At 40.4% G+C, this 10179-nt stretch overlaps 1 protein-coding gene and 1 long non-coding RNA gene across 2 annotated transcripts; both read left to right on the forward strand.

Annotated features, from left to right (window-relative positions):
* Window positions 1-2124: 2124 nt before the first annotated feature.
* Window positions 2125-7856, forward strand: LOC110486131 (SUMO-conjugating enzyme UBC9). Its single transcript, XM_021557502.2, has 7 exons — window positions 2125-2468; window positions 5119-5204; window positions 5303-5386; window positions 5629-5701; window positions 6446-6555; window positions 6826-6905; window positions 7104-7856. Exons 2-7 carry the CDS (start codon window positions 5139-5141, stop codon window positions 7165-7167), a joined length of 477 nt encoding a protein of 158 aa, XP_021413177.1. The 5' UTR covers window positions 2125-2468; window positions 5119-5138; the 3' UTR covers window positions 7168-7856.
* A 1327-nt stretch (window positions 7857-9183) lies between these two features.
* LOC110487528 lies at window positions 9184-9919 on the forward strand. Its single transcript, XR_002468281.2, has 3 exons — window positions 9184-9323; window positions 9438-9548; window positions 9833-9919. It is a non-coding gene; the product is annotated as an uncharacterized LOC110487528 (long non-coding RNA).
* The last annotated feature ends 260 nt before the right edge of the window (window positions 9920-10179 follow it).

Consider the following 10179-nt stretch of genomic DNA (forward strand, 5'->3'; position numbering starts at 1 on the left):
GGGTACAAGCATTATTTGGCACAGACAACAGCACAAAGGGCAAGAAGATAGAGACAACAACACATCATGCAAAGCAGCTACAACTGTCAGTAAGAGTGTCCATGATTGAGTCTTTGAATGAAGAGATTGAGATTAAACTCTCCAGTTTGAGTCTTTGTTGCAGCTTGTTCGAGTCGCTAGCTGCAGCGAACTGAAAAGATAAGTGCCCCAGGGATGTGTATGCTTTGGAGACCTTTAACAGAATGTGACTGGCAAAATGGGTGTTGTATGTGGAGGATGAAGGCTGCAGGAGAGATATCAGACAGGAGGGAGTGAGGCCTAAGAGGGTTTTATAAATAAGCATCAACCAGTGGGTCTTGCGACGGGTATACAGAGATTACCAGTTTACAGAAGAGTATAGAGCGCAGTGATGTGTCCTATGAGGTGTCTTTTTTAATATCTAGGAATATTTCACTTTCTCTGGTCATCGGAGTAACAAAATTAATTGGTGAATGAGGCAAAAATAATGTGACTTGTGTTTCGCCATCAGCTGAAGAATGTCGCCTTTTCTCAGCAGACCGTTGCTCCCTCCTTGCAGGCCATCAGTCCAGAAAAAAAGCCAATTGTTATGCTCACTTAGGCACTTAGTGCCTCACATGTAATACAACAAATTATGAATTACCAGTGTGATCATACTTTAAAAAATATCAAATGTTTAAATGGTCTGATAAGAACAACATTGACAGGGCAATTCAAGCATAGTCAATACGCAGTGATAATGTATTAGGCACTGCCTCTGGCAGTCTCTATGGGGGTGCCACAGGGTTCAATTCTTGGGCCGACTTTCTTCTCTGTATACATCAATGATGTCGCTCTTGCTGCTGGTGAGTCTCTGATCCACCTCTATGCAGACGACACCATTCTGTATACTTCTGGCCCTTCTTTGGACACTGTGTTAACAACCCTCCAGACGAGCTTCAATGCCATACAACTCTCCTCTGGCCTCCAACTGCTCTTAAATACAAGTAAAACTAAATGCATGCTCTTCAACCGATCGCTGCCTGCACCTGCCCGCCCATCCAGTATCACTACTCTGGATGGTTCTGACTTAGAATATGTGGACAACTACAAATACCTAGGTGTCTTGTTAGACTGTAAACTCTCCTTCCAGCCTCATATCAAACATCTCCAATCTAAAGTTAAATCTAAATTGGCTTCCTATTTCGCAACAAAGCATTCTTCACTCATGCTGCCAAACATACCCTCGTAAAACTGACCATCCTACCGATCCTCGACTTCGGTGATGTAATTTACAAAATAGCCTCCAATACCCTACTCAATAAATTGGATGCAGTCTATTACAGTGCCATCCGTTTTGTCACCGAAGCCCCATATACTACCCACCACTACGACCTGTACGCTCTCGTTGGCTGGCCCTCGCTTCATACTCGTCGCCAAACCCACTGGCTCCAGGTCATCTACAAGACCCTGCTAGGTAAAGTCCCCCCTTATCTCAGCACGCTGGTCACCATAGCAGCACCCACCTGTAGCACCCACCTGGGTCCTTTATTTTGCTCCTTTGCACCCCATTATTTGTATTTCTACTTTTGCACATTATTCCACTGCAAATCTACCATTCCAGTGTTTTACTTGCTATATTGTATTTACTTCGCCACCATGGCCCTTTTTTTGCCTTTACCTCCCTTATCTCGCCTCATTTGCTCACATCCTATATAGACTTATTTTTCTACTGTATTATTGACTGTATGCTTGTTTTACTCCATGTGTAACTCTGTGTTGCTGTATGTGTCGAACTGCTTTGCTTTATCTTGGCCAGGTCGCAATTGTAACTTGCCTACCTGGTTAAATAAAGGTTAAATAAAATAAAAAATAAAATATAGCCTACTGCACAAATGTCATTGCTACAGAACTGTTTTTAATTGGTTAACGTTGCATTGGCTTACGTTAAAGTAATGTTGTTGTTTTTTAGTTTAAAAAAAAATCTGCGCTGTAGATCTCGGCTTGCATTTTGACTCAAAGTGATCTTTAATTGATAAAAAGCTTCGATATATAATATATCTCAAAAAAATAGTCGGACACCAGATGAAGCCAACACGACGCCACACCAAAGATGGCCGAAAAGAAAGACCATGAAAGGTGACCTGCGAAGTGCCTGTAGGATATGTCGAGATAAACAAATTTAGGTCCTCTTTTTTGACTTTAGCGAGCTAACTAGCTGAATGCTATCGTTCAGGTATTCACATATGCGGTAACAGATAAGGAAATCTCTCAATCAGTTTATTTATGTCAGGGGAACTAACTTGGTCGAATTACTAGCACGAAAGTATCGTCATTACTAAGCAGCTTTAGCTAGTTTTGATAGTAAAAAAAATAGGCGACCCAGCTCATTGTTTTTAGCTAGCTTAACGTTAGCTTTGACAAACACCAACAAGCGAACTCCATCTAGCCAGTATCAATTGAATTATAAGGTAAGCAACTACTAGTAACCAATGACCTGTAAACGAACTTTAATATATTATCTAACTAGGCTTACAGGTGGGTGGGTGCATGTATGTTGGTTGGCTAGTTTGATGGTTGGCTAGTTTGATGGTTTGTTGCTAATTAGACTGCTAGCTGGGTAGCTAGCCAGCTTGTTACTGGCAATATCAATAACCAGAGCCATATGTAAGGGATAATCACTAGGGGCTAACGTTATGTGTACTATGGAAAATAATGAACAACGTGGAATGTGTGTTGCGGAGTGGAAGTAACCTTCCACGGAGTTGCATTATTTTACAGAAAACACATAGAGCACCTAGTTGAAAGCCTTTTTATACCATGGCTATAAATTAACACATTAGCATTAGCTGCTAGAAATGTGTTCAACACCACTGAAGTACATAACAAATCTACTACATAGCTACAGTAGTTGCCATGGTAATCACAGATTTGTAGCTTGCTAATATGAATATCGAATTCCACAATGCCAATAATGTTTTCAATTTGACTTTTGACTTTCAAAAAGTAGCTCAAATAGCCATTTAATTCTACCATGCAATTTAGGGAAATATCGCACGCTCTAGAATAACATTCAAGCCAATCAGAGACGAGTATTCAACAATGCCATTATAGAAATGTAGTTATAAACTGGGTGGTTCAAGCCCTGAATGTTGATTGGCTGAAAGACGTGATGTATCAGACTGTATACCATAGGTATGACAAATTACTATTTAGTGGTCTAATTACGTTGGTAACCAGTTTATAATAGCAATAAGGCACTTCAGGGGTTTGTGGTATATGACCAATGCAATATCCACATCATTGCTATCCACAATTAATGAGGGGAAATCTTTATAGCTAGCTATCTTTATTAGCTTTCAAGTTAACTTCATGTCATACGAATTTTTCATGAGTAATATGGCAAGTCAACATTTTACACTTAGATTTTTGTCATTTTCAGATGCTCTTATCCAGAGCGATTTACACAGGCAAATATTGTTAAGTGCCTTGCTCAAGGGCAGCACGGCTCAGGGATTAGAACCAGCGACCTTTTGGTTACTGTTCCAAGGCTCTTAACCACTAGGCTACCTGCTGGGCAGGGCACTAGTTTCCTGTCCCAAATTGCAATCAGTAATGTAACTTTTGGATTACCCAGACTCAGTAATGTAATCTGATTACTTTGTTTCTTTTGGATTACGAGGCATGAGAAGAAGACAAAGGATCCATCAAACACATTTGGTGTGTCATCATAGTGGTCTCTTTTTTATTTTATTTTTATTTATTTCACCTTTATTTAACCAGGTAGGCTAGTTGAGAACAAGTTCTCATTTGCAACTGCGACCTGGCCAAGATAAAGCATAGCAGTATGAGCAGACAACACAGAGTTACACATGGAGTAAACAATTAACAAGTCAATAACACAGTAGAAAACAAAGGGGGAGTCTATATACAATGTGTGCAAAAGGCATGAGGTAGGCGAATAATTACAATTTTGCAGATTAACACTGGAGTGATAAATGATCAGATGGTCATGTACAGGTAGAGATATTGGTGTGCAAAAGAGCAGAAAAATAAATAAATAAAAACAGTATGGGGATGAGGTAGGTGAAAATGGGTGGGCTATTTACCAATAGACTATGTACAGCTGCAGCGATCGGTTAGCTGCTCAGATAGCAGATGTTTGAAGTTGGTGAGGGAGATAAAAGTCTCCAACTTCAGCGATTTTTGCAATTCGTTCCAGTCACAGGCAGCAGAGTACTGGAACGAAAGGCGGCCAAATGAGGTGTTGGCTTTAGGGATGATCAGTGAGATACACCTGCTGGAGCGCGTGCTACGGATGGGTGTTGCCATCGTGACCAGTGAGCTGAGATAAGGCGGAGCTTTACCTAGCATGGACTTGTAGATGACCTGGAGCCAGTGGGTCTGGCGACGAATATGTAGCGAGGGCCAGCCGACTAGCGCATACAAGTCGCAGTGGTGGGTGGTATAAGGTGCTTTAGTGACAAAACGGATGGCACTGTGATAGACTGCATCCAGTTTGCTGAGTAGAGTGTTGGAAGCCATTTTGTAGATGACATCGCCGAAGTCGAGGATCGGTAGGATAGTCAGTTTTACTAGGGTAAGCTTGGCGGCGTGAGTGAAGGAGGCTTTGTTGCGGAATAGAAAGCCGACTCTTGATTTGATTTTCGATTGGAGATGTTTGATATGAGTCTGGAAGGAGAGTTTGCAGTCTAGCCAGACACCTAGGTACTTATAGATGTCCACATATTCTAGGTCGGAACCATCCAGGGTGGTGATGCTCTGACTCGTTCAGGTTGAACAAACTTGAACTGACTTGAATGTCATTAAGAAAACAAAGGAGTTGTAATATATTTTTTCGCAAACATCCTTTCTGAATTTAAAAGTAATCCATCTAGTTTTTCAAGGTATCTGTAATCTCATTACAATATTTTTGGCTTGTAATGTAGCTGATTACAGCAAGTTTTTTTTGTAATGTAATCAGTTATTCCCCAACCCTCAATCCAACTATAGTATATCGTGGACATTTCTAATAAAAATGGTAGTTATCTACACATCCTTGTTCTCTCGTGGTTTTGCTATCTAGCCATGTTAATTGAGTGTTTTTATGTCTTCCCACAGGACTGTGTTAATGAGTAGACATGTCTGGTATCGCTCTTAGCAGACTGTCACAGGAGCGCAAAGCATGGAGGAAAGACCACCCATTTGTGAGGAGCTACCATACAAACAGTGAAAAAAAACTTGTTCTGATGAATTGCAGAAGGCAAGCTTGTTCCTCAAACCTTATTCCCTCCCTCTCTCTCAGGGTTTTGTCGCTGTGCCTACCAAAAATCCTGATGGCACTATGAACCTCATGAACTGGGAATGTGCCATTCCGGGGAAGAAGGGGGTATGTCAACTTTTTCTTTCTGTAGTTTTTACTCTAACATGACCCAACAACCACTACCAGTCTGTCAGAATGAGTAAACAGATATCATAGTGTTTCTTATAGTACATTAAAAAATGGCCAACACAAGTACAAATACAAACTGATGTGTTCTCATTTAAAAGTATTTTTTTATAGTGTGTAGGCACACCCTCGTGTGCTGGAACAATTAATGGATGTAATAACTATGTTCTTCAATTCTCTAGACGCTGTGGGAGGGAGGCCAATACAAACTCCGAATGCTGTTCAAGGATGATTATCCTTCCTCGCCGCCAAAATGTGAGTAAACCTGCAGCTTGTTGTTATCGACCATTCACAAGTCATCAAACCGGCATTAGGCTATAGTAAGAGCTAGTGGCAAGTTATTAGGAGATATTAGGCTAATCAAGTAAGATGAAATTAAAATTACAGAACTTAAGTTAAATGAGAAGGACAGGCTACATCACCAAGAGCCAACAGGTAGGCTGCTTCTTAAGTTGAAGAGGAGAAAGCACAGTTATGTAGTCTCAATTAGCCAAGCTAACATTAGCTCAAGACGGGTACTATGTAATCAGATGAGATGAGCAATAACTAGCAATAAGTTAGTTTACCAGCGCGAGTCGACTTGGTTGCTCTCTCCCCCTTTCCTGTTCCCTTAATCACTCACTCACACCGCATGGCCCCATGCCTCTGCCTGCTTGAGCTGCTACTCTCATACTGTATATACAGTCATTGATTACAGCTCCAGTTAATAAAGTAGCGTAAATTGTTACAGCATTGTTGCATTATGTATTTCTATAATATTTCTTTAATCTCCTATATGAGGACGATCAGGACCTATAATTGGTAATTTTGTGATTGCTGCACTTTGATTTTAATTTTGTGCAAACAAAACAATTACGTATTTTTTCTTTAACAATCACAATTTAATTTTGAGATTTTAACACCCCTGATGTGCAGTGTTTTGTTCCTAGTCATTTTTGATATCGATGGTAAGGAAGTCGACAGAAATGCTTTTTAATCATCTCTTCTATATCCTCTCAGGCAAGTTTGAGCCACCCATTTTCCACCCCAATGTCTACCCATCTGGCACGGTGTGTCTTTCCATCCTGGAGGAGGAGAAGGACTGGAGGCCAGCCATCACCATAAAACAGGCACACACACACACACACACACACACACACACACACACACACACACACACACACACACACACACACACACACACACAAAGAATGGGAAAGGCATCAGTGCTTTCACCGGTTTGAGTAATGCACGACATTGGCTCAACGGGTATCAAATTACTGTATTTTTTATGTGGATCAAAGCATGGTACTCTCTGGTCGAGTGATTGTCTTCTGATCTGCATTGTTTTGTATTTCAATCCATTCTAAAAGCTGACTTCATCTGTTTTGTGTTCACAGATCCTGTTGGGTATCCAAGAGCTTCTCAATGAACCCAACATCCAAGACCCAGCACAAGCAGAAGCCTACACAATTTACTGGTGAGTTTCAGTTGAGAGATAGTTGTTTTTATATTTTTGAATGTTCTACTGTATAATTGATACAGGTAAAGGGGCTCTTAGTGTGCTTTAAGACACTTCACACATACACAATCTCACTTTGTTAAACCGAAAATAATAGCCTTGTTGGGTGATACTACATTTCATAATGGACTAATCCCCCTCTGTTGTCTCTTTTAGTCAGAACAGAATGGACTATGAGAAGAGGGTGAGGGCGCAGGCCAAGAAGTTTGCCCCCACATAAAGCTCAGCTGAACATCTGCCTGAGAAGCCTGATACAACACCTGGGTACTGAACAGCAAGCAGCACTTAGAGGACCAATCCAATGATCAATCTACAATTTGATATGTTCTTCTTTAAATGAGAAAAGTGTCATGTAGCCTACATGAGAGCCATTTTAAAACAAAACAAAAAAATCATTTGTCCACAATTTTTGTTGTTGCCATTTTCACTTCTAAAACACTTTCTTATAATTTAGTAAGATTCCATTTGGATTCGTGATCTATAAATCAGGAAGCTACTTTGCCTTATATTTAGTCTTATCAAATATTCATAAGGTTTAATAACAAATAATTTCAAATTGCAGTGTCTGATACATCATTTTGTAACTGAATCTGTACTTAAATAAATTACCCCCGTAAGTTAAGTGAGCCTTATTTTTCTGTATGTCTGGTCACATTGATTTTAATTGTAGATTTTTATTGGGATGCCCCTTTAATAAGATGGATGTCAGCGCTGAGAGTGTGCTGCATAGAGAGCTGAAGAGGTTTACCTCCAAAGACTTGAGTGTATGTATATAATATAAATATGTAGGTCCATATGGATCTTATGTTCTTTTCTATTGTTTTAGCAAGTTGATATTTGTCTGTGGTATTAAAAGTAATAAACACATAATGTAAGAATTGTGAAATAAAGTTAATTGAATGGAAAATACTAAAGGTGTCCCTTGTTCCTTTTACTTTATTTGCTGATAGTTGAATTTGTTATTGTCTGTGTGGTAAATGTACAGGGTATGAGTATTTAGTAGGGGAGGCTTTATTTGACCTTTTATGGGGGATTATGGTTTAAACTTTATTTTCCTGTGGTGGTGTTATATTGGATAACTGCGTGACCTTTAGCTCTTGAGTATGGAGTTCAAATGTCAGGTAATGCGCTCTACGCTGTATCGGAGCCCCCTTCACGGGACTACCTTCTAGGATAATTAGAACATTATCCAGATAACATGTTACTCTTCACCCTGATTGGACGATGCGTGGGGTTCAGAAAAATCGAATTTATTGATGTAAGGTTAGCCGCAGGATCGCAAAACTACACAGTGACTGAGGCTCTAAATCGAAGCAGAGATGCAAGTATATTTAGGCTGTACTTTTCCCAAAATATAATTTCTCACTTACAGACATTCTATGCAATGCGCCTGTCATGTGATAATTAAACGTGCCAACGATGGTTATTGTAGCCCACCTGACCCAGCCACAACGAATCCATGGCAGGAAAATAAGGTTGTCACATTTTTCCGGTTTGGTTCAGCTTTAGTTTTGGTTTAGGCTATATCCCAATGAGGGTAAGATTACATTTGAAAAATAAGATGAAATTTGAACGCTAATGCGGACACTTGTGTAAAATAATAAATAGGCCTAGACCTTCAGCGTACCAGTGTTCTGTAAATGAGCGATTTTGAAAGTAGACGCACTTGTCAACTGCAAAAGTAATCTTATTCGCGGGAGGGCAGCACAGTATAATTCTCTGTTGGGTTCACACTAACCTTTTCAGTGCCTAATAGTCCCATTGAAAGCCAATACTCTGTCAAACAGTTACTATACGTCGAGAAAAGTGTATTATCTCTATTTAAGCATTAGCATATGTTGATTTGTTATGGCTCATGGTTGCCCAAATGTTTGTGCATCAATAGATTTATTATGAAGGAGCTTATAATGCTGCATCTTTTGATGGAACACTGGGCAGTGAATGTTGACATGGGAAACCTACAGGACTGTACCAACAACAATAATACTTGTGGTCAGGCAGTGCATTCTTTAGTTCTGTTCTCTGCTTACATGACCAAGAATCCTCGACGCCTCTTGTTTGTTAGTCAAGGCAATGACCTACACTGGCCAGCCGGAGACAACAGTTGGAGACAAGCCGCAGGTCAGTAGCGTTGGAGAGGGATGGTATAATTCAGTTTATATCCCAAAACTTGGTATTCCACCATAACCTATGCACACTACAGAGCTCTCAATTATGTTTTTGCAACTGTGTGTGTGTTGGAGGTGAGAGTTTTAGCATGCCCGGAGGTTCCTCCTCTCGTGCTGCCTCACTATACTGACAAAGGGTCAGCCTTCGTCCCTCCCCATTGCTCCTACCACAGCCTGGGACACTGTCTGCGCACCAACATCTTTCCAGGTCAGTGTTGCAAAGTGAATTATCAGCACATATACAGTCAAGGATTACGGTTCCTCTGTCTAATGCTCATGTTCTTTTCTTTTCCTGTCCATCTTTCTATTCTATTCTTCCCAGGAGCTCCTCCGGTGTGGACGTCCCTGATAAAAGACTCCTACATCGGTCACCCCTTGCCCGCCCCTCCTACAGACACCCAGCGTTGGTACGGCCGCAGGACTGATGACATTGGTGGGTGCTGCTAATGCCACTTATTGCTATATCAGCAACTATTACTACCACTACTACTACCACCACTCCTAGTAGTACTATGAATACAAATAGTGCTACAGTATTAATAATATGCTTTGATAATAAGCTTGATAATAGCTTGATAATAAGCTAATAGGCTAATAATAAACACCACTCATTTGATTACTACTACCAATGATATGACAAATAGCTCTATCCTTGCTACATCCACTTATACTCAAACCCTGTTTTCATTCTTCCTCCTTTTATTTGTTCTTTCATAGTGAAATGGACAGAAAGAAACATTGTGAACCAGAAGTTGAACAAGGCGCTAAAGGCAATGGAGAACAAGTGGTCTAAATGAGGCCAGGGTGCAGTGGCCATTTCACACCCTCACCGCAGCGCCCTTCCACATTATGCACATCTCTTTTTACACATATATCTACATGCAAGCCTTTACAAACCCTTTCTGGTACGTTCAGTCTCACATTCACACACAATGCACAAGCATACACACACGCACAAGCATACACACACAAACATTGTCACAAACTCTCAAAACTACAAAAGCAATCCATCTCCTGACCTCTAAACACATTCCAACACATTTGTATGTAGACACAAGTTCATG

The sequence above is a fragment of the Oncorhynchus mykiss genome, chromosome 13 (genome assembly GCF_013265735.2).
Source record: "Oncorhynchus mykiss isolate Arlee chromosome 13, USDA_OmykA_1.1, whole genome shotgun sequence".
NCBI lineage: Eukaryota > Metazoa > Chordata > Actinopteri > Salmoniformes > Salmonidae > Oncorhynchus > Oncorhynchus mykiss.

Excerpts from the sequence above, each read along its gene's own strand:
- LOC110486131 (XM_021557502.2), top strand. The coding sequence starts at position 5,139 with ATGTCTGGTATCGCTCTTAGCAGACTGTCACAGGAGCGCAAAGCATGG. Across the intron at positions 5,387-5,628 it reads CCATTCCGGGGAAGAAGGGG|ACGCTGTGGGAGGGAGGCCA; the intron begins GTATGTCAACTT and ends TCAATTCTCTAG. Across the intron at positions 5,702-6,445 it reads TCCTTCCTCGCCGCCAAAAT|GCAAGTTTGAGCCACCCATT; the intron begins GTGAGTAAACCT and ends ATATCCTCTCAG.